At 61.8% G+C, this 22,273-nt stretch overlaps 3 protein-coding genes across 3 annotated transcripts; 2 read left to right on the top strand and 1 right to left on the bottom strand.

Moving 5' to 3' along the window:
- Positions 1-507: 507 nt before the first annotated feature.
- IFI35 (interferon induced protein 35) lies at positions 508-3,620 on the top strand. Its single transcript, XM_087770535.1, has 9 exons — positions 508-576; positions 666-776; positions 1,049-1,207; positions 1,519-1,632; positions 1,926-2,070; positions 2,285-2,418; positions 2,605-2,794; positions 3,062-3,168; positions 3,356-3,620. Exons 1-9 carry the CDS (start codon positions 562-564, stop codon positions 3,545-3,547), a joined length of 1,167 nt encoding a protein of 388 aa, XP_087626661.1. The 5' UTR covers positions 508-561; the 3' UTR covers positions 3,548-3,620.
- A 116-nt stretch (positions 3,621-3,736) lies between these two features.
- On the top strand, positions 3,737-10,343 carry LOC148054228 (uncharacterized). Its single transcript, XM_087770521.1, has 5 exons — positions 3,737-4,093; positions 4,617-4,720; positions 5,712-8,615; positions 8,960-9,168; positions 9,640-10,343. Exons 1-5 carry the CDS (start codon positions 3,916-3,918, stop codon positions 9,707-9,709), a joined length of 3,465 nt encoding a protein of 1,154 aa, XP_087626647.1. The 5' UTR covers positions 3,737-3,915; the 3' UTR covers positions 9,710-10,343.
- A 342-nt stretch (positions 10,344-10,685) lies between these two features.
- On the bottom strand, positions 10,686-20,143 carry VAT1 (vesicle amine transport 1). Its single transcript, XM_087770536.1, has 6 exons — positions 19,770-20,143; positions 18,033-18,240; positions 17,525-17,695; positions 17,350-17,439; positions 16,138-16,379; positions 10,686-15,054 (listed from the first exon to the last, which is right to left on the bottom strand). Exons 1-6 carry the CDS (start codon positions 20,106-20,108, stop codon positions 14,953-14,955), a joined length of 1,152 nt encoding a protein of 383 aa, XP_087626662.1. The 5' UTR covers positions 20,109-20,143; the 3' UTR covers positions 10,686-14,952.
- Positions 20,144-22,273: the final 2,130 nt, after the last annotated feature.

The following is a 22,273-nucleotide window of genomic DNA, read 5'->3' as shown; positions in this document are numbered from 1 at the left end:
TCATTCCTGCTGGAAATCTGGGTCCCAAAACCGCCGTAATCCCTGTGGGAGTGGGCGGGAGAGGGAAGGTGGATGGGTAATTCCGGGTGCCTGCTTCTCTCCTCTCTGGCTGAGAAACGGCGGCGGGGGGGGACTGGTGCCGTCGAGCCTCGCGTTTGTGGTTCCCTTCGCAGGTCGGGGAAGGCCCTGGGGTGCAGGGGACCCGCGGGGCCGCTGAGCCCGGCTCCTCTCCCTGCGGGGGCCGGCCCCGGGCCACGCCGTGCGGCCGAGGGCCTTGTCCCCTGCTTCTTGGATCCCTTCTGGATCGGGCGAGGGCCGGGCGCCCCGGGGCGGCGGGGCCGGGGGGGAGAAGGTCCCTGCCCGCCCGGGGCCGGGGGTTCCGCGGGGGGCGAGTGGCGGGGTGCGGCTGCCCGGGGCGTCTCGGTGGTGCGGGCCGGGGCCTCGGCCTCTGCCGCCGCCCGGGGCCTCTGCGGCCGCCCGGGGCGAGCGGGGCGGGGCCGCGCCGCCGAAGCGAAACCGAAAGCGAGGCGGGAGGAGGCGCGGGGCCGCGGCGGCGCCGGGATGGAGGCGGAGGAGGTGAGGGGCTGGGACCCGCGGGCCGGGGCGCGGGGAGCGGGGAGCGCGGCGGCCCGGGGCGGCCCGGCTGAGGGACCCCCTGCCCGCAGTGCTCCTTCGTCCGGCTGCTCGGCCCCGAGGGCCCGGAGGACGGCGGCGCGGAGGACGGCGGCCCGGCGGCGAGCCCCGAGCAAGTCCGGCAGGAGACGGAGCGCTGCGAGGTGCGTCCCGCTGCGGCCCCGGGAGCTGGGCTGGGTCGGACCCAAGCCCGCCCCGCCGGCCGGGGCTGTGAGCTTGAGCCGCGGCTTTTCCCTCGGACTGGGGGCCGGGAGCGGTAGAGCCGGGGTCCCCCGCGGCTGAGAGCCGGGACGGGGGTCTGGGGCTCCGCACGGGGAGCAGCCCCGCTCCTTCCCAAACGTGTGCTAGGGCTGGGCCGCCGGCGGGGGTGGCACGACGTCCGCAGGGTCCCGCTGTCTGATGGTCCCTCTCACAGGAGCTTTGTAGAGCTCTGGAGCGAGAGCACGCGGAGCTACGAATGGCCAAGGAAGCCACAGAGCAAAGGACACGAGAGCTGAGGAAAGAGGGAGAACTTCTTCATAAAAATCTTGAGCAACAATTGTGTTTTAACAGAGATGAAGAGATGTCCTGCCAGGTTGGTGGCCGGAGGAGTTGTCTTGGGCTTGGAACGGCGGCAGTGGGCGGTGGGGCTGCATCGCTGGGCTCACTGCCCGGAGATCGCTTTGCTCTGGACCCGGTGGCGGTTTCACGGGACGCCACATCGGGCCTGTGCCGAGAAGCGAGCTGGTGCCGCGGCGAGCCAGGGGAGGGCTGCAGGCAGTCAAGGGCAGAAAAACCGTGTGGGCAGAGCCGTGTCCAAGAACAGCGCTGGGCTTAAAACAGAGAGCGTGCTGCGGCCCCCGGGGCCGGCGGTTCCCTTGCTGCCCCCTCTTCCTTCCCTCCCAGATGGACATTCTTTTGGCGAAGGAGGAGAAGAACAGACTGAGGCAGGAGGAGCAGGTGCTGAAACAGAAACTGGAAGAGGCGAGGAAGAGGGTCCTCCGGCAGGATCCGGTGATGGTAACGGCGTGTGTGGGCACTCGGGTCTGCAGGCAAAGGGCGCTGGGGGTTGCAGGTGCCCGCAGCTGGGCACTGTGACGACTGGCACGGTCCTGCTAGCGGGTGCCTCCTCTGCCAGGGTCAGCAGCTCCAGTTGTGGCTTTGGGACTCCAGGCACAGCCAGACGCTAAAGGAGACTCTGCTGAGGCTGTTTATTTTGAGCCAAGAGCTTGTTTCTAGTCTGTGGGTTGGCAGGGACAGGCCCTGTGCGGGGCCCGGTCTCCTCCAGGTGCGGTCTGTGTACTTGAACCTAGATGCTGCCTGCCTTGCCGGAGAAGAAAATGGTGTTTAAGGGACTTGTGACAAACAAGGAGGACATGAACAAGCTGATGCTCACCCCCCTGATCCGCTACCCCCTGCTGGGGGGCTCAGCTCTCGTTGTCTTTGAGAAGGCGGAGGGTAAGAGCGAGAAGAGCGCTGCCACGGCCAGGTGTCCTGGTCGATCGGCTTTGGGGCCTGCCCTGCGTCCCCTCTCTGGGCCAGGCCTCGGAGCTCTGCCCCTCTGCCGGCGCCGGGCGGGGTTGTGCCCCAAAGCGTGAGCGGCCCCGTGCCCTGTCCCGCATGCTCGGAGCAGGCGGTCGATGCCCTGTGCTGGGGCTCTCCCTGCTTGCAGTGGCCCAGAGGATTGTAGAGATGAAGGAGCACACGGTGGAGCTGAGCAACGGGGAGGAGCTGGAGGAGCTCGACCGCTGCAGAGTGCGAGTGCAGGCAGCGCCAGTGGACGTACTGCTGCCATCTGTCCTGGAGGTAGGTCCCGAGAGCCCGCTGCTCCCCACGCCGCAGGGAACGACAGCTTTGCCGCACCCTGCTCCACCGCCTCTGCCGGTCACCGGTACCAGCCCCGCTCAGTGCATGAACGCCGCAGCTCCGCGCTGCTCCCCCGAGCTCTGGGGCCGGCCCTGCCCTGTGCTGACCGGCCTGTGCCACCCGCAGATCGGGCTGACTCGGAGCAGCAGGAGCATCATCGTGTCTGACCTGCCCAGCCTGGGCATCCCCGAGGAAGCACTACTGGACAAGCTGGAGCTCTTCTTCAGCAAGACGAAGAACGGGGGTGGTGAGGTGGAGAGCAGGGAGTTCCTGGACGACTCCGGCCAGGTGGTGCTGACCTTCGCGCAGGACGGAGGTGCGTGGGGCGTGCTGAGCCTGGGCTGCCGGCACAGGGGGAGCAGCCCAGCCGCCTCGGCAGGGCACGGGTCGTCTCCCGAGAGCAGGTGTCTGTGGGGAAGAGGGCAGGCAGCGCGAGCCCGGGCTGTCCTGCTGCCCCTGAGACTGCCGGTGCAGGGCAGCTGGGGCTGGGCGGTGCCGGCCTGGGTGCCGGGGCCGGGGCCAGAACCTCCCCGGGAGCTCAGCAGGAGCCTGGGCGGCTCAGGGCTTTCCTCTCCATCTGCAGTGGCAGAGCCGCTAATTGCGAGGGGACACATCCAGGTGCTTCTTGGGAAAGGAAAATACGATCTCAAAATCTCACCGCACGTGAGCGGAGACATCGCTAACCTGCAGGTAAGGGCGTGAAGCCGGTGCCGAGCAGCACCTGCCAGGCCGAGGCGAGCCAGCGCGGGGGGCCCCCGAAGCCCCGCTCCCCACGCTGCCGCGCAGCCCGAGGCGCCGTTCCCGCGCTGCTGCCTGCCCGGCGGGCGCCCGAGGGGACCCCTGCCCTGCGGCGTGGCCTCACCCCGGCTCTGCCCAGCTCCAGCCCTCCCGCTGCCCCCGGACCGTCCTGCTCTCGGGGATCCCAGACGTGCTGGGTGAGGAGCCCATGAGGGACACCCTGGAGATCCACTTCCAGAAGGCCAGCCGCGGCGGGGGAGAGGTGGAGACCCTCGCCTACGTCCCGCTGGGACGACAGGCGGTGGCCGTTTTCACGGAGGACGCGGGCTAGTCAGCCCCATGCGGCGGAGTCCCGTGTGGCCGCTGGCCCCCGGGCACAGCGGGGATTAAAGCATCTGCCGGGAGCGCCGCGTCTGTCGTGATGGGGACGGGACGGGACGGGACGGGACGGGACGGGCCCTGCGTGCAGGAGCCGCGGGGAGGGCGGGGGCCGGGGGCTCTGCGGGCACCGGGGGCGGGCGGGGGCGGTGCCGGCCGGGGCGGGGCGGCCCCGCTTTCGCTTTCGTTTCCCGGCGGCGGCGGCGGGGCCGGAGCGGGGCGCGGTGCTCGCGGCCGCGCGGGGCCGGGGCTCGGCGGGGGGTCCCGGGGCGGGGGAGCGCCCGGCGCGGCGCGGGGGAGGCGGCGGGGCGCGGCGCAGGCATGGCGGGCCGCACGGTGCGGGTGCGGGGCCTCCCCGCCGACCTGCCCCCCGAGCGGGCGGCCGACAAGCTGACCATCCACTTCCTGCGCTCCCGCAACGGCGGCGGCGAGATCGCCGAGGTGCGGGTGCTGCCCGGCGCCCAGGCCGGCGCCCTCGTCACCTTCGAGGCGCTGGAAGGTAACGGCCGCCACGGGCCGCGCTGGCCCCCGCCGCCGGGCTGCTGGCCCCCGCCGGCAGGCTGCTGGCCCCCGCAGGCGGGCTGCTGGCCCCCACAGGCGGGCTGCTTGCCCCCCACGGCCGGGCTGCTTCGCCCCGCCGGCAGGCTGCTGGCCCCCGCAGGCGGGCTGCTTGCCCCCGCAGCCGGGCTGCTTGCCCCCGTGGCCGGGCTGCTTGCCCCCCGCAGGCGGGCTGCTGGCCCCTGCGGCCGGGCTGCTGGCCCCTGCGGCCGAGCTGCTGGCCCCTGCGGCCGAGCTGCTTGCCCTCCGTGGCCGAGCTGCTTGCCCCCGCGGCCGAGCTGCTTGCCCCCGCGGCTGGGCTGCTTGCCCCCGTGGCCGGGCCTGGCCCATGGGCTCTGGCCACCCCCGAGCACCCAGCCCCGTCCCCTGCCCTCCTGCCCCGTGTGCTCCGGGCAGGTACGGGGCTGCTGCCTCTCGGCACAGGGCTGGGCTGACGCGGGCGGCTCTTGGCTTTTCCCACCCAGTGGCCCAGAGGATCCTGAAGATGAAGAACCACGTGTTGTCGATCGGAGAGAAGAAATACCCGCTGGAAGTGACGGCGCACGTCGCGGAGCTGAGCCCCGACGAGGTAGCGAGGAGCAGGTGGCTCCTGCCCGCGCGGCCCTGACAGCCCCAGCTGGCAACCAGACCGGCTCCGTGCCTGGCAGACGTGCGGGAAGGGAGACCTCGCTCCCTCCCTTAGTCTTAATTAGGCTTAAAGCAAATCCATTTTTATTCATATTCAAATGAGGAATTCTTTTTTTCTGTGCTAATAACACAGGGACCGCCAGGCAGGCTGTGCGCTCGGTTGTTTGGTGTTTGTGCCTGTCAAAGCAAGGAAGAATAGTCGGGCTGGAGGGAAGGGGCGCGTTTTCCCAGCCCATCTGGTGGCACACGGGGGATCCTGTTAATGCCTCTGCCGTGCCGCTAGCTGCAGGCCATGTCATTAGCTGGACACGCACGGTGTATTTTTCCTCTCTCCTTCTCGGGAGACAGACACGCTGGTGTCTAGGAGGCACTGGAGGGTTCTTGCCTCTTCCTCCAGTTCCAAGGGAGTACGGCAGTGGCCACGTCTCGTGCTTTCACGTCTGAGCACTGACAACAAGGGCGCGGGAGTTAGCCCGGCATTGCAGACCTTTCTGCAAGCCTGCGGTGCCGGACTGCTGGAGGGTCTGCAGCTGAAGCTCTGGGAGAGCAAGAGGGCAACTGCATTTCAGATGCAGAAGGGACAGGGGATGTCCTGGGTTTGGGCTCTCTGCAGAGCTCCCGGCATGCAGGAGTGGGGCCACGTCTCTGTGCGATTCGCCCCTCGCGTTCCTGGTTTGCAGAAGGCTTTTGACTATGGGTGCGTGGTCCAAGAGGTGCTTGGGCTGGCTGGGTCCTTCAGGCCTGCCTGTGTTATGCTCCCGTCTCCCTTGAGAGCAGGATGCTGAGAGGGAACGGTGGCAGATCACGTCGTCGCTTCTGTCCCAGTAATGCAGGGGCTGTGGCGAGTGTCAGGTGCATTTGCCTCCTCCTGTGCCTTGGAGGGGGCTTATTTTTGGTCCTTGTTCTCTCACTCCCTTGCTGTCTGCTTGCAGATCTTCATACGCGCTTGCTTGGTAGTTGACTACGGCAAGCTTCCTGCTGGCAAAACCCTCCTGAAGAACGTGCATAAAGGCTACAGCAATGTGCAGCTCAGCTTCGACTCCAAGAACACGCACTGCGTGGTCAAGGGACCGTTCACTGAGCTGCAGGCCTTCAGCAGAGACCTGCTGGGCAGCCTGAACCTCAAGAGCCAACCTGCCGGAGAGATCCTCCTGCCAGCTTCCAGCCACCTGGCCACAGAGACCAGACTGCATGAGCACCAGCAAGCGCCCGACTCGGCTGAGGCAGCACGGGAGGCAGCAAAGCTGCCGAATTGGGACCAAGTGTGTGAGAAGGCAGCTAAAGTCCCATCGCCTCGGGGCCCAGTGGATGGGGAAGCTGTGGAACAGCTGGAGGACTTTTCCCTAGTGATGGACTCGGACATTTGCTTGTACATGCAGAGGTTCTGTGCTGCCGAGTACCAAGGTGTGCTACGCCAGCATTGCGTGGATGTGGTGGATGTTAGCAGCGATGGCATCGCCATACTGTACCTCCAGCCATCTGCAGGTGTGCCTGGGGACATGGACGCCTTGCGGCAGGCTCGGCTGGCCCTGCAGCAGCTTTACCAGCAGCTGGAGGTGAGCTTGCGCAAGGAGAAGATCACTAAGGGAGGACTGGAGATGGACAGCCAGGCACTCAGGGCTCTGACACGTGAGCTGCAGGAACTGTATCCCCAGTTGCTCTGCCATGAGGACGAGAAGCAGCTTTACCTTATTGGCAACCTTGTTGATGTCTCCCAGGCCAAGCAGTACCTTCAGGATTTCAGCACCAGAAGAGGTGCTGCACAGACGGTTGGCAGGCTCAGCAGCTCCCTGCCCTTGCACCCAGCAACCTCCCGCACCACAGAGGCTGCGCTGCACAAGCCCAAAGCGCCTGCGGACACCTCAGCCTCGAGGCTCAGCCCAGGCAGGCTGGAGCAGAAAGCTGAGCTCAGGCTAGCTGCCAACTTCGGCCCTCTGAAAGCTGACGGGTCTCAGGCCAGCCGGGGCCTCCTGCTGAATCAGGACTCTGCACCGGTGGGACAGGCGCAGCTTTCTGGAAAGCACTCGTCAGAGACAGATGCTCTCGGCCCCAGCGAGCCAGCCGCGCCACCCCAGCAGTACCAGCCTCGTGTCTCTACAACAGATGTGGTTTTGGGGTCAGCAGCAGGGTCTCAGCCGAAGGACCCCAAAGAACGGGACCATGTGAAGGGGGGTGCCAGGCTTGCAGGACGCAAGGCTCTGTCTCCCTTTGGGGGCAAAGACAACGGCACTTTGCAGCATCTTGGGGACTCTCAAGGCTCAGGTCCCACCAAGCACCACCCCCTCGCTAGCACGTCTAGTACCTTTGACGTGACAAGGACCCCTCCTGCGTTAGACTCTAAACCCTCTGAATCCAGGCCTCTGCTGCGACGTTCCAACAGCTTCTCCCTGCCGAGGTCGAAGGAAGGCGACAGCGCTGGCAGGGCAGGCGGTGGAGGCAGTAGGGTGAGTGAAGAAATGAGCCTGGACTCCCTGCAGTGGTCTTACCTGAAAGACGTTTGCCGCTCTGCTGTTGACGAGCTGTGCAGGGGTGGAGGCGTGCAGATCTCCGAGCATCGTGCTGGGGACTGCACGGTGCTGACGCTGCGGGCTGCGGACAGGAGCAAGCTTTTGCAGGCTAAATGGAAGGTGGAAGCTCTTGTGCAGCAGTGTCCTGACCTTGTGTGTCAGAGTATGAGCTACTCGGAGCTCGCTGTAGATGGTCCGGATGACAGTGCCCTGAGTGAACTCTGCAGCCTCTTGCGAGGAACATCCCTCCAGGTTGGACTCAGCAAAGACAAGTACAAGCTGTATCTTGCCTACCCCAAGGAGGTGCTGCGAGGAGTGACTGAGGCCTTCCACATGTTTTTTTCCAGGAGGCTCCATGCCCTGAAGTCTTCATCCTCGTCTCCAGGACCAGAGAGTACGGGGCACGCAGGTGTCACCCAGCTGAGCCGAAGCCAGGACACGGTGCTGGGTGCTGCCCTTCCCGGCAGCCTGGAGTCCCTGCAGATGGACCTGCAGCACCTGAACATTAGCGATAAAGCAGACCACGCAGATGAGCTCAGGGCTTTGCAGCTGCCAGAGGCTGAGGAAAAGAGGTCCCCCAGCCCTTGGAGCTTCCAGCAGGCCCTGGGGCAGGAGGAGGCCAACGACCACGTTGATCCTGGGGCTGCACAGGGAGGAAGCAGCCTTCTCAGCCCTGGCGTAGTGGATAAGCCAAGTCCTGCTGGTCTGAGGGAGTCCCAGGAGCAGCCGAAGACAAAACTGTCTGTGGGGGAGCCTGACATTGCACGGCTAAAGCAGGTTTTGCCAGACAAATTCCAGTTTGCAAGAGACAAGAGCAGAGGAGGCCACAGTGAAGTGATGGGACAGCTGCGGTCGCCAGCGCCTGCAGCAGACGGCGCTCCTCGCTCCCTGCCCACCTGGCTGCACAGGGCTACGGCTGCTGAGCCGCCTGCGGCTGCAGCCGAACACTCACCTGCAGCAGAGCCCAGGGGCCAGGAACGGGCCCTGCTCCCAACGGGCAGGAGCAACGTGCAGGAGGAGCCTGACCTCTCGTCACAGCAGACAAGAGGCCCCAGCCTTGGACAGGAAAGCGGCAAGACCCCTCTGGGCCAGTGTGATGCTTGCCAGGGCTCAGGTGTGACCTGCCAGGGCCCCTGCGGTCACGCCTTGTGCAGGACATGTTTTGCAGCGGACAGTATGCAGCCAGCTTGCTGCAGCTCCTCCTCGGTTGCCCCAAGCCGCAAGATCTCAGGGACGTTCAAGATCTCCTCCCTGTCTCAGAATCTGCCTGGCTACTATCGAGACCCAACACTCCAGGTCACCTACAACATCCCCGACGGCGTGCAAGGGGTAGGTACGCAGCTCGGGGGCTTCCCCATCCCGCTGCAGGACGTGCAATGGGTTCTGTCAGTGTGGCTGGGGCAGGGGGAAGGTGGGGGAGCAGCTACCGCTCCGTGCCCCACACACAGAGCAGCAGAGGTGTTGCCCCGTGGAAGGCAGCAAGCCCCACACCAGGTCTGGGAGCAGCTTGCTGCTTTTGAAGAGCGTGTGACCTCTGGTTTTAGTGCAAAGCGACTAGCAGCCCCTGCGGGCCACAGTTGTCGGTGTATTTTCGAGCTGGACAGAAGCTCAGAAGCCAGCTCTGAGGCACAGCGCTCAGGTTGTTGTTTAAAATGCTTTTTTCCTGTCCTAAGGTTGGTGACCCCCGCCCAGGACAGCCTTACAAAGGCGGGTATTTCTATGCCTTCCTGCCTGACAACAGGGAAGGGCAGAAGACGGCAATGCTGCTGAAGAAAGCGTTTGAGCATGGGCTGACATTCCAGATCAAGTCCTGCAACGGAGAGGAACGAGTGACGTGGGGCCTTATCCCACACAAAACCTCCTGGGATGGAGGCAAAGCCAGGTATGGCCCAGCTCATCCCAAGCTTCCAGGTGTGTGGGTCTTTTTAGCAATCAGAGGAGAAGAACCATGGGCTCCAGCTTGACAAATGCTGGCATGGGTGGCTCTTCCAGGCTCCTGCAGTGGCAGAGTTGGTGGCTCCCTTTGCTTTAGCTCGCAGGGCAGCTGTGGTGTGGCAGACAGCCCTGGCACCCTCCAGCTGGAGCTAACGCCCTTGCCCATCCCACACCCATAAGCTCCCCGTGGACAAGAATTCAAGGCCCTGTTCACTTACAGCTTTCCTGGCTTCTCCCGTGATGGCGCTCTGCAGCCAGCTCTGGGTGCAAGCTGTGCCTGCGGGCAGCGGCAGCTCCCAGGGAGCAGGACTTCCACCCTCAGCCCCTGTTGAAGGGATGGGGCAAAAATAAACGGCTGCTCCCCTCGGTGGTTTTAGCACCATCAGCAGGATTTACAGCGCTTCCCTCTGCCCCACAGGAACGGCTATCCGGACGCCCAGTATCTCCGGGAGGTTTGCGTAGTACTGAAGAAACTGGGTGTTGTGTGAGACGCCCTGCCTGAGCAGCCACCGCCCGTGCCTTCGCTTCGCCTTCCTTTCCAGCTGACAAAACTGCAGCTTAACACAGACAGCTCAGGAAAAAGCTGGTGTTTGTCCAGGGAGCTCCCGTGTCTCCAGAGGTAGCCAGAAATCTGCACGTTAGAGACAGCAGCACCTCCGCCCACCCCCCCAGCCTCAGCATGGATCGGGGCTTCCCCGAAACTCCAGCCGCGCCTGGGTGCGGGCCCTCCCCAGCCCCTTACGCAGCTTGGTTCAACACCAGCTCCAGGCTGAGCCCCGCCGCCGCTTCCAGCAGGAAACCCAAACCCAGGCAGGAGCCTGCGCGCAGCCCAGCCCCAGCGTCTGGAAGTCTCCACCTCTGGCCGCTACAGGCAGGCTCCAGCTGAGCCGCCGCCAGGGCCGGAGCCGAGCTGCCATTAACGTCAGCTGCTCACGCAGCCATTTCAGTCCTCCAGCAGACAGCCCCGAGCCCCAGCCCCCCAGCCCCTGCGCGGGGCCAGCAGCGCCCCTGGGGAGGGCACGGACAGCTCGCGGCGCCCGGGACTGCTGCCTCCCCTGAGAATACACAGGCTTGGACGGTCTCTAAGTGGAGAAACACAAATAAACAAGACTTATTCCCACATTTTCAGTAGTGGTTGTTCGCGCCTTGTCTAACCATCACCCCAGGCACCCATTTCAGTCTCAGCTGGCTACAGAGACACCCGGACACGGAGTGAAGTGCAGAGGCCAGCGAAGGGCTTTGCAAACAAAAATCACCCTAGCTGCCCTCCAGAACAGGACGTTAGATGATCACTGCACCGCTCGAGGCAGCGGCTAACAGTTGTCCTTGAGAGCAGAGGCATCTTCTCACCCTGGGAGAGTTCGCATTTGTAAACTGAATGTGCCCACCTGCTGACTGCCGAGAGAAGCGATAAAAGTGGGGGGCAGAGGGTTCATTCCAACAGAAGACTGAGCAGCATACCTCTGAGGGTTTTGTTATGCTTTTAATTAACATTTGAAACACATAAGGCATATGGTAACATTAGACAGAGGAGCATTACACATTATAGTCATGTAAACAGCATTGGCACACTTGCTTTCTGTCCAACTTGGTTACACGCACAAAGCGGAATATAGTTTTTAAACAAAGATTTTCCATGTGTCTGTAGGATGAGCACCACTCATATCACATATCTGCAAATCAACACGACTCAGACAGTACAGACCAGACCGTATGTTGTAAGAGGCTCAGAGTCTAACGCATCTCACATCGCGCTCATGTCCTACTCGCCAGTCACACTTTGCCATCACCAGGGCTTAGCACACCAGACTTCATTAGGCAACACGAGTGGTTTTACACCTATGATAGCAGCTGTAAGCGGGCCAGGATCCTGCACCAGTTAAAGCCCGAGGCCCACAATGCTTCTTACTTCTCCCTGGTCAATCAATTCTATAGTTTAATGCGGGTGTCCAAAAGGAAATGTACAGCTAAACTCCTTCCCCCGTCTCAACGTACTCGGCAGGGACCATGCTCCTCTGCGCAAGCCGAGGCTGCTGCTGCGCCCTTCCCCTTCTGCAGTTGTGCAACACAAGCGAGCTGGAGAGAAACCAGAGCCAAAACCGTGACAAAAGCTGCCTGGTGATAGCAAAGGAGTCGCATGTTGTCCAAGACCAGCAGTCCCAGTCTGGGAAGGTGACTGCAGTAACGACAGCGGAGCGGCACCGGCAGAGGCCCCCGCGCGGAGCAGCCCCGCGGCAGCGGGCAGGGCCGGGGACGCCGCTCCCCCGCTCCCCGACGCCTTACTCGCGCTTCCCGCTTGGACTCCTCACGGCACAACCTTTGGGTCAGACAATCAGTAAGACAAACATCAAATTGCACTTCTGATAGCTGGCACGGCCCAGGCCATTGAAGCACAGGAATCTCCCGTTTCCTCAACGGCACAACTTTGCCCTAAACAGTTAAGCAACATTGACTGGAATTACTTTTATCCTAGGGTTTTTGTTTTTTGCTTTGGTCCTTAGTATACAAACCTGCTGGTTAACTTTATTGAGTTAAGACACTTGAAGTTGTTTTACATAGGTTCTATACTTATTGGCCCATAAAATGTTTGTCCATAAAAAAAAGAAGTAAAAAAACCCAAAACACAACTAACCACAACCACCTAGGGCAGAGCATTGATCAGTGTGGCAGTGAAGAGCAAGGTTACATTTACTCTTGGTCTTTCTGTAGAAAACATTGTTGCTACCAGGGGACATAAAACAGTCGGTGCTAAACTCTACCAGACAGCGACCGCTTAGCGCTCCCGCCCCGATAAGGGCTTCAGGAATTTGTAGGTAGAAGATACACGAGCGGCTGCCCGAAGAGAGCCGGGATTGTTTGCAGAAAGCCAAGGCTGGGGCAGCCGATAACGCCTCGCTCGAGGACCGGCCGGAGCCAAACCGCTGCCCTGGGGGAGACCGGGGCTCTGCAACAGCTCTTTGGGGTGGGGAGCACAGCACCACCAGGACGGCCCTGGAAAGGCTGTAATGCACGGAAGGGGAGCGTCTTAGTCACGGTAAGTCAGACTACATCACCAGCGTTCACGAAACAGAGCTAGCAAGAGTCGTAACAGGTTTTTGGCAATACTTTGAAAGGCCAGAATGGAAAAGGCTCCAGTGACTTCCTAGTCCTCACAGGCATGCAGAAGAAGGCACTGAGATACTGTGTTCTGTGGCGTCCCGCGAGGCAGCACGTCGGAGGCGTGCTACGGGGAGCTGCCGGACTCCCGCGGCCCTCCTCCACGCTGCATCGGGAGGGACGGACCGCGAGAGCCTCGCTACGCTGCCTGATCCGAGGCCAGCCAAGTAAGGCACTCACGCTTAGCCGAGAGCAAAGCAAGGAGAGGATGTTACTGCGGAACACAATTTGCTAGTTTTCCCCTTTACAAGTGTGCAGAGCCTGAAGACGGGCAGGGTTGCGTGCCGTTTGAGCACGCTGCTCTTTCATCAAGGTGAACTCCAGTTTCTCGGAGGAACAGGTCCAGACTTCCCATTTCAGCAATTTAGACAGTCCTTCTGTTGTCAGACCTGGTAAAGCAGCATTAGACACTGTTGGATTTAATCTAAACTAGCACGAGAGGGCAGGTTGAAAGGAGAAGCAGCAAGATTTTGGATTCAGCAAGGTTAAAAGTTGTGCTTGCAAGTTTCATCGGACCATGTTTACCAAGTTCACGTATCAAGTGCGAGAGATGGACCTACGAGGGCCTGTGACGGGGCTCCAGCCCTCCTCTGAGGTCGTAGGGAACGGGGTCGGTTTAATACTGAAAGTTAGCCAGGGCGAGTCCCCGAGAGGCTGCGCCTCCGCATTTCTACAAGGCGGCAGAACGAGGGACGGAGCCCAAGCACCTGAAATGCAAGCTGCGCTGGCAGACGGGAGCCCCGCTGGAGGCCAGCGCTGGCCGAGGACGAAGCCACGCTCCTGCGCAGGCACCCCAGCCCTGGGCAGAGCGGGGCTGCTCTCCAGCAGCGGAGGGGCTTCGCCCAGCAGGCGCCTTCCCTCCTCGGGGCTCGGGTAAGTGGGACTCCTTGTAGCAAGGTTTTGCTTCTGGAGCCCGAGCTCCTCCATGGTGGGCAGCTGCTCTTGGCGCCCTCAGATTTACCTTTTCAAATCCAAAACGAAGCCTAAAAGCTCGCAGCACCTACGACCCATGACAAAGCCTCAAAGGAAGCACGAACAGCACCCCAGTCACTGGGGGCTGAAAGCAGGGTCCGGCAGGGAGGGGGGCACCGGCCAGGACGTCAAGTGCTCACAGAACCAGGCTTGGGTCTCTGCCCGGCTACGTTTCCAAATGCACGGAAGAAAGAAAAGAGGAACAGAAACTGCGTTCTGGTCTGGGAGGAGCACCCCCGGCCACTCCTAAAGCCTCGGTGCTGGAAGGGGCCCAAGGGGCCCAAGACTTGCAGTTGCAGGGGAGGAAGAGTCAAGCCCTACTGCGGCACTGAAGCACGAGGCAAGAGCTGGTTGGAGTGGACACCTAACGCGCTAGCTAGAAGAGAATGAAAAGCACAGCTTAAACTGCTCGTGATGCCTGGGCAGAGAGGCTTGACGCAGAGCTGGGCAGTTTACCACCTACACCGGTAACTTGGCGATAGCTTTGCTGAGTGGCGAGCCACAGAAAGAGCCAGCCCAGGCTCCTGGGAAGCAGGCTTACAGCCCTGGTTCTTGCAAGCTGCTTCCCAAACTGCGACACCTCTCCAGCGTGCAGGGCACAGCACAGAGCGAGCATTGACAGGGGTTTATTTTGTTCCCACCTTGCTGAAGTCCGATTCAACACCGCAGCCCTTGGAAATACAAACACGAGGGTGAAGTTTAGCCTTAACAATACCAACTTGGAGCCCAACATGAATAAAGCACGGAGCCAACATCAATTGTTCCAGTCATTTGAGACACAGTTGAGTCCTTATGGTCTCTAAAAGTCAGACACAGTTTAGATCTCCCTATAGTTTGGAATCAGAAAATGGACAAGATCGAGTTCCCCAACTGAAACTTCTCTTCTGTATTCAGACACAGCCCAGCCTGCCAGGTTATTTGCCGACCGCACAGAGAAGTGACTGGAAATTAAACGCAATATGCCATTAGACTCCAAAACGCCAGGATGGTTATTTGCAAGGCAAAGACAAGGTGACCTGTTGCTATCTGACTGGTGTTAGGGGCCTACGGAAGCAGAGGGGAGAGAGCGTGGTGAGTGCAAACAGCAGAGGAGCCCGTGCTGGGACTGAACTAGGCCAGCCGTGCTTCTCCTCTGGCTGCTGAGGGAACGGCCTAAGCCCGGCCCGTTCTCCTGCTGAACGGGCTCCTCAAAAGGCGACAGCGCAAATGCTTCAGCAGGGCTCGGTTTCTGTTGGAGATATTTGGCAGTTCCTACAGTATGTTACATCTCGACTTTACAGCGACAGGCTACCCAGTTGCTAATCACCCACTGCCTGGAGCTTCAGCTGCACTGCCAGAGAAAAATAAGGTTAGTTTGGAAATTCAGTAGAGAAACAAGTGATTAGAAAAGTGTACGAAATAAACAGGCTTCAAAACGGAGAGCTAGGGCAGGAGGCCTATCTGGCAAAGGGTCAGTCACAACGAGAGCATGCAAACCTCATCTGAACGTTAACCACGATGTTCTTGTACTGGTGAAGATGGAAGCTACTGATCTGTCCATTTCCAGGTCCCAAAGATCAGGGAGTTAAACCATGAATTCACAATCTGCACACATCTCTTCTCCTTAGTTCTCTTCTTTTTTGGCTTCTTCCTTGGGTGCCTCAGGAACCAGGATGACCTTTCCAACATTCTTCTTCTCCTGCATCTGCCTCATGGCATCCGCCACCTGGAAGCAACGGGAGTCTCGTGAGACCCACGCCCCCCACGCAGCGCGGTCGTGCCCTTCCCGGGCCCCGCGGTCCACCCAGACTTGCCCGAGGGCCACCCAGGAGGCAGCTTCCCGGCAGCCCAAGCAACTGCCCAGCATTCGGGTGCCTCCGCGCAGATGCGTTTTGGACGGAGCTGGGCAGCTACCCCAGCCTGCCTGTAGGAAACCGTCCTCCAGAATTCACACAGACCAACTGTAACATACCCAAGGATGCTCTGCTACGCAAATCATGGAAGAACGAAGCGTGTGTCACCACAGCTTCCCTTCCAGACAGAGGGGAGCACTGCAGAAACCCAGCTAACAGCCAGAAGGACAACACTTCTGCCATCTATGCAACCACAGAACAACACATGCACAGGCTTTTATTATTATTATTTTTAAGTAAAACAGCACCTGGGCCAGGCCTGGAATCAACTGAGTTTTCCTCAAGCATTTGCCTCAGACTAGTTCTCAGGTACTAACACCAACTGATCACAACCAAGTCCTTTGCTCCGCTGCAATCAGTCCTACCCCAGCAAAGGATTTCCAAGGGAAAACCCTGACTGCCTGGACACATCGATGCAACAACTCCGAGCACAGCAGAGCTGCTGAAAAACCTGCCGCTCCCTTCCAGCATCCTCATTCTGCTTCACTGCCGGGGCTGTTTTTCACTCGTGGAAGGGCAGCAGCAACCCTCCCAGCCGTCTGCTTAATTACGGGGCGCAGACTCGAGGCAATCTCCAGTCTGATGCACAACCCAGCCCCTCCAGGGGCTGCTGCTGCCCATGGAGCACAGCTGAGCACCCGCCCTATTCCGCAGGGACGCCGTCTGCCATCGCCCAGCTCTGTGCGCTGGAGCAGAAAAGCCCAGCTGCTTTACTCCCCCTTAATGTCTTAAAAGGAAAAGGGCACTGAATGCCTGAGAGCAGATGGTTACTAAACATTTGCAACAGCTCAGCCCCCGTGAACAAGGTGCTCACGCAGATCCAGAGCTCACTGAGCAGAAAACAATCGCCCAGTAATTTCTGGGTGCTGCCAGCCTATATGTTAGCTCAGACTCACCTGATCAAAGGGCCATACAGAGTCTATTTTGGGCTTGATTTTGCCTTGACTGTACAGGTTAACCAGCTTGGCTACAACACCTCCGACAAGCTCAAATTCTTCGTCCATATATCCAAGGTGGTAGCCACACACAGCCTTGTTATGGTGTAGGAGCTGCAAGGCATTGATGCTGAACTGGTTCCACCAGGTTTTAGCCATAGCCATGAGGTTCTTCTTCTGCCCAGTGAGCAAGTTTGCTACCCCTGAAAGGAAGGCAAGCCACAGGTGAGCTGGAATCAACACAACACGAGAGGCAGCGGGCATCCCACGGAACGGCTCAGACAGCACGCAGGGTAACAGCCGCTCACACGGCGATGGAGGACAGAGGCGAGAACTGGATCGCATCAGGATCTGCCCAGTTGACCTTCAATGGAAACTGGTACCTGCCTCGGCCTCAAGATACGCATAATTTGGATTATTAGCACCCACATATTGCAAAAATATAGAACAACTCCTCTCTCGGGAGGGCAGCGGCAGTGCAGCTAGACTGGAGTGCTGGCAGAGGCAAGAGAGGGTTACAGGTCGCATCCCGCCAGGCCGGCAGGACAGCACTCCCCTTCTCCTACAGCCAGGCTTCTTCAGGGCAGCCACCCGCTGCAGCGGCTGGGACAACAGAAGCAGCACGCTGCTGCAAGCGCCTGGAATCCCACGGGGCGTTGTGTGAGGGCTTTGTCTACGGGACAAAATCACAGTGTTTCGGGGCTGGGGAATGGAGAGATAAGTATTCAGTAGCCTCAAACCTCATCACCCACACATCCTCTAGAAGAAAAGCAAGGCTCTATTAGTGCTGTGCATTAAGTCAGCCTGGACAAAGCAGCTGTGCCAGTGTTCCTCCGTGAGGACATTCCAGCTTCCCCTGCAGGCACTGGCTCATACTCGAGCAGCAATCTTGCCACAGGATGGAAAAGCCTGGGAGCCTGTGAGCACAGCTCTCGGGAAAAGGCACAAACCTCACTCCCCTCAGTGCCTCACCCAGGCGAAGCACCCTAAAGACCTTCGTGAAATAACAGAACTACAACACACGCAGCAGTCAGCAACAGCGATGCTCCCTCATGGCTGTGCGTCCAGGCGCGGAGCAGCGCGGAGCATCCCCGTGCAGATCCGCGCCCGCCCTGCCATCGCACGGTCCCTCCTACGCAGGGGCTGGGGTTTGGGCACGCTGCTCACGCTTACCGTAAGTGATGAGTTTGCCCATCGGCTTCAACAGGTTAAATCCTTTGGACGTATCGGATCCTCCCAGGGGGTCCAGGACAATGTCAACACCTAGAGGGAATTGAAAGTCACTAGAAGTTTCTTTGCACTTGAAAGAAACGCAGGACAGCTGTAGAAGTTCTCCACCACACGGTACCTTTGGGAGAGATTTTCCGGACCTCCTCCGCGTAATCCATCGTTCTGTAGTCAATGGGGTGAGCGACTCCGCTCTCCTTGAGTGACTCATGCTTGGAGGCAGATGCTGTACCAAAAATGGTGACATTTTCTACAGTCTTGCACAGCTGGATGGCAGCAGTTCCCACGCCACCTGAAAACCAGCAGTGAGAAAGACTTAGAAGCAAACAGCCCCAGTAGTCAGAAAAGCCTCTGGATAGGTAAACTATCCCTGCTTGTACCGATCACACAGCGCCGGGAGGGTACGGCGTAACGGCTTTGCCTGGGGCAAAGCTGGGGGAGACCGATTCCGGCTGCTGGGAAAGGGTCCGGCATTTGCCGGCGCCTGGGTCAGCGTGAAGCCCGCACCTCTGGCGGGCGACGTTTTGTCAGTGCAGCCCGGTTCTGATCGCTCCCTCTCCGTGCCACCCATTCAGAAGCTGCATGCTTGAGGCCAAGAGCCTCAGCACGGGCTGGCAAGAACTATTTACCTGCAGCCATGTGGATGAGGACGCTCTGGTTGGGTCTCAGGTTCCCAAAGTCAAACAGGATCATGTAGGCAGTGATATAGTTGACAAGAAGAGCAGCCGCTTCCTCGAAGCTCATCCCCTCCGGCATCAGGAAGGTCTGACTGGCTGGCACGTTCACCACTTCTTGCCAGAGCCCTGACCTAGCCAGGACCATTACCTTATCGCCAACCTAAAATCAAACAGAGGACGAGGTGGTCCGAAACAAGCCGCAGGCTACCACAGTCATCACAGCCTTGCGCTCCGTACGCCAGAGCCGTACACTGTGCCGCTCTCCGTGCGGAGGTCTGCAGGGACTGCAGCACCCTGGGCTTGGGCGGGAGCCCGCAGCCTGCGCTCCACTCGTCGGGCAAACCGCAGCCCAGCGCAGCACCTCTCGCCACCGACCTGGGCACGCGCCAGGAGCCTCAGAGGGACCGCAGGCGCCCCAGGCTCTGGCTTGCACCCAGCGTGCTGCCTGGGCGCCAGCTGCCCCAGCCAACAGACCCCCGACCGGGTAAGAGGGAGGGGGGTCGTGTCCTGCCCTCCCTGCCCAAGCTGGGAGCAGGAGCCTGGCTGTGAAATGTTACTGCTGCCCCTTGCAAGGATCATTCTGCCAACGGGCAGGAGGCTTGCGGCAATGCTTAACAGGATCAACCCTGGAAAAAGCACATCCAACCTCAGGAAAACCTCCCAGGTCTAAGTCTCAGGCATCCCCCTAGATCTGCTCTGATCCCACTGGGCAAGAAACATCTGCTCGCTGCGCAATGGGAAGGAGACGGCAAAGCACCAAGCAGTCGTACCAGCAAGCAGACACGAGGCAGAGCCAAGGCAGGGAGCAGAAAGGCTCCTCGGCATGTGGGTTTGGCATTCACACGTGAAGAAACGGAGATGTTTTCCTGGAGAGGAGGGAATCATCTCTGACACACTGGGTGCTTTTTGGGACACTTTGCTTTGCTAGCTGTGCACCCAAGAATCATCTTAAAGCACCATAACTGCAACAGCCCTAAGGCCCAAAGGGCCGGGATACGCAGAGCCGACCCCTCTGCCCCCCCAGTTGCTAGAAATGCAGCAGCCAGAGGCTCGCGGGCCACAAGCCCAGCACCAAGAGCAACTAGCCCGCTTGCGGCCACACCTCAGCACCCTCAGACGGCTCTGGACAGCTCGGCGGCAGCTGGAGCCGCTTCCTTCCACATCCGTGTAGTTTAAGAGGTCAGTCACAAACGCATTCAGAAACAGCACGGTCATGCTTCAAGCCCAGCATCCTACCAGCGCTCGCCACTAACGAGGAAATTTTGTACGTGCCAACACAGGCGGCGGTCCCCAGGGAACAGGGCCGCTTCCAGCCGCTGCCCGCGACTCCAGCCCCCGGGGGCTGCGGCCCTTCGGGCGGGCAGGCAGCGATGCTCCTGCCGTCCCGGGGCCGGCTCAGCACCCCGCGGGGCTGGGGCAGGCAGGGCCGGGGGCGCGGGCAGGGAGCGGGCAGGGAGGCCCTGCCCACCCGGCCCAGCGCGGCCCCTTTGTCAAGGGGCTTTGTCCGCCGCCCGCCCGCCGCGGGCGGATCCCGAAGGGCGCTTCCCCGCGGCCCCGGGCCGCCCGCCCCGACGGCGGGCCCCGGCAGCGGGGCCGGGGGGCGGCGGGGGCTCGGGGCCCGGCGGCGGGGCCGCTCCCGCGGGGCGGGGCCACCGCAGTGCGGCGGGGCCGGGCCGCGCCGTCCCTCACCTGCCGGTCGCGGACGCCGTCGCCGAGGGCGCGGACGGTGCCGGCGCACTCCATGCCGGGGCAGACGGGCGGCGGCGGCAGGCGGTCGTACAGCCCCTGCCGCGCCATCAGGTCGGCGAAGTTGAGGCCGCAGGCGCGGACGAGCACCGAGACCTCGCCGGGCCGCGGGCCGCCGCCGCGCCGCGCCTGCACCTTCACCTTCTCGTAGCCGCCGAAGCCCGTCAGCACCAGCGCCCGGTGCTCGGCCGCCTCCCCGCCGCCCGCCGGCGGCTCGGGGCCGGGGGCCTGCTCGGGGGCGGGGGCGGCGGCGGCCGGGGCCGGGGCCGGCTCGGCGGACATGGCGGAGCGGAGCGGAGCGGCGCGGCGGGAGCGGCTGCGGGCGCGGGGCGGCGGCGGGCGGGGAAAAGCCGGGGCGCGGGGCGCGGCCCGGGGGCGGCCCGGGGGCGGGCCGGAGCGGCGGGAGGGGCGGGGCTGCCCCCGGTCCTGCCCCCGCTCCCGCTCCGCCGCCCCGTGTCCGGGGGGGGGCCCCGCCGCGCCCCGCCCCAGGGCCGCTCCCCCCGGCCGCTCCGGGGCCGGAGCCGGGGGCGGGCACGGAGCGGAGCCGCCGCGGCCCGGGCGCTCGCTGGCGAGCGCTGCCCCGGCCCCCGGTGCCTCTCAAGCGAGGGAGCCGCCTGCCTGCGGGCGGCGGAGCGGGCGTTGCGCTGCGCTGTCGCCTCGCCTCGCTACCGCTGCGATATATCGCCACTGATGTCACCCGCAGGCAGCCTCCGCGGACGCCGCTGCTCGCGGCCCTGAAATGGCTGCGTGCGGCGGCGATGAGGCTCACAGACAGGAGGCAGGAGGAGAGCCCCGCGCCTGCAGCTGAAGGCAAATACATCCGGCGGGGTGCGGATCGATGGATCCGGCCTCTGCTCCTGCTCGTGAAGCATCTGCCCGCGGACGGCAGCCCTCTCCCTGAATTCGCTGCTCGGATCAGTGTCCCACTCCCGAGCTCGGCACTGGCCATCGAGACCGCTGAGTCAGGGCAGGTTTGTGCGTGAAGAGCGCGGTCGGATCCACGCCTCGCCTGGCCGCTGTCTGATGAGCACGTCCTCGTCCCTGTCGACCCGCAGCCATTGCAGGGTGGCGGCTCAAGCACACAAGTCAAAGAGCCCCTGAAAAAGAAAAACATCCACCCCCAAAAAGAAAGCAAAGACCACCGGAAGGAAATCAAAACATGTCCCGGGGAAGCCTCCGTGTGGCTCCAGTGCCCCAGAACCCCCAAGCCAAGCAAAACCCAGCACAACGCCTGCGTTGGGCAGGGCACCCCCAGCACCGCCGACAGCGTTTGACGTACGGCTCTGGCCGGCCCGCGGACCAGCAAAGCCCAGCATTTCCAGGGGCTTTGTTGGCGACAGCAGTCCCGCTCTTCACACGCACGCAGTCTGCTGACCGGGGCCAGCGGGAGCTCTGCCCGAGCGTGGCCTTGCCCTGCGGGGCTGCGCTCCGGGCTGGGCCGGCCGGAGCCGTGCAAGCCGGGTGCACTGGGGCTGCTCAGGAAGCCGCGCACAAAGGCAGGAAAGCGGCCAGGAGGGCAGAGGCCGGGAGCAGGCTGCCCGGCAGCCGGCTCTGCCGTGGGGCACGTTTATGGGTGTTTGGATGCTGCAGCAGGCACGAGAGGAGGCTCATGTCCAGGGGCATGAGAGGACCACAGTCCACCCGGGACTTACACCTTTGTTTGCTGTTGCTCAGCTCTGAGAAATACAGATGTGCCTTCCTGATGCCTGGGCATCTCCCACGCCCCAAATTAGGAAGAAGCAGTCAAAGCACAACCCTCTGTCTCCTACTGCTCTTCTAGGAGCTTTCCTAGCACTTGGCCTTTCAGTGATTTATTTTCCCGGTTGTCAGGGCTCTTGTGGTGGCTGAAACACGCTGGCCAGGAGGGAGCCCCTACAGACAGTGGAGATAAGGGGACGACTCCCAAAGGCTCAGAGAACGGCAGACGAAGGCAGTGGGATTTGGGCATCAGACTCCTCTTCTGCTAGACCGCTCCCGCTGCATGCCGCTCTAAAGCAGATCAGACAGAGGTAGTTTGGCGTAGTGGCAGCTCGGCCTGGTTGGGCAGGCTGCTCTTGCCTTTCTCTTGTGCTCCTGAGTCAATCTTTCCTTATCAGCTCAGTTTAGTAACGTTTTCCCTGTGAATCTTCCTTTACCCAGTTTAGTTTGTGTTCTGCTGTGGTAGTTTTTCCACTGTACGTAAGCTGCAGCTTTGAGAGGGGCGGTTCTGGCCGGCCGCTGCTCTGGCGCGTCGGTGCGGTGCCGTTCGCGGGGAGCTGACGGGGAGGTGCCGGTGCCCGTGCTCCGGCCGGGCGTTCGCAGCTGGCGCGCTCTGAGCTTGCGGATCCGCGATCCCCAGCACAGCATGGCAGCCGGCTGCCGCTCCCCGGGACGGGGCGCTGGCGTGGGCTAGCAAGGGGAGGCGTTAGCCAGGGAAAACAATGAGTTTTTCCAGTGGAATCGGTGCT

This window comes from Nipponia nippon, unplaced genomic scaffold (assembly GCF_047370975.1).
Source record: "Nipponia nippon isolate SJK-2023a ecotype South Korea unplaced genomic scaffold, ASM4737097v1 scaffold_32, whole genome shotgun sequence".
Classification (NCBI taxonomy): Eukaryota; Metazoa; Chordata; class Aves; order Pelecaniformes; family Threskiornithidae; genus Nipponia; species Nipponia nippon.
Note: the sequence above shows the minus strand (reverse complement) of the source record. Positions and strands in the feature narration are given on the sequence as shown.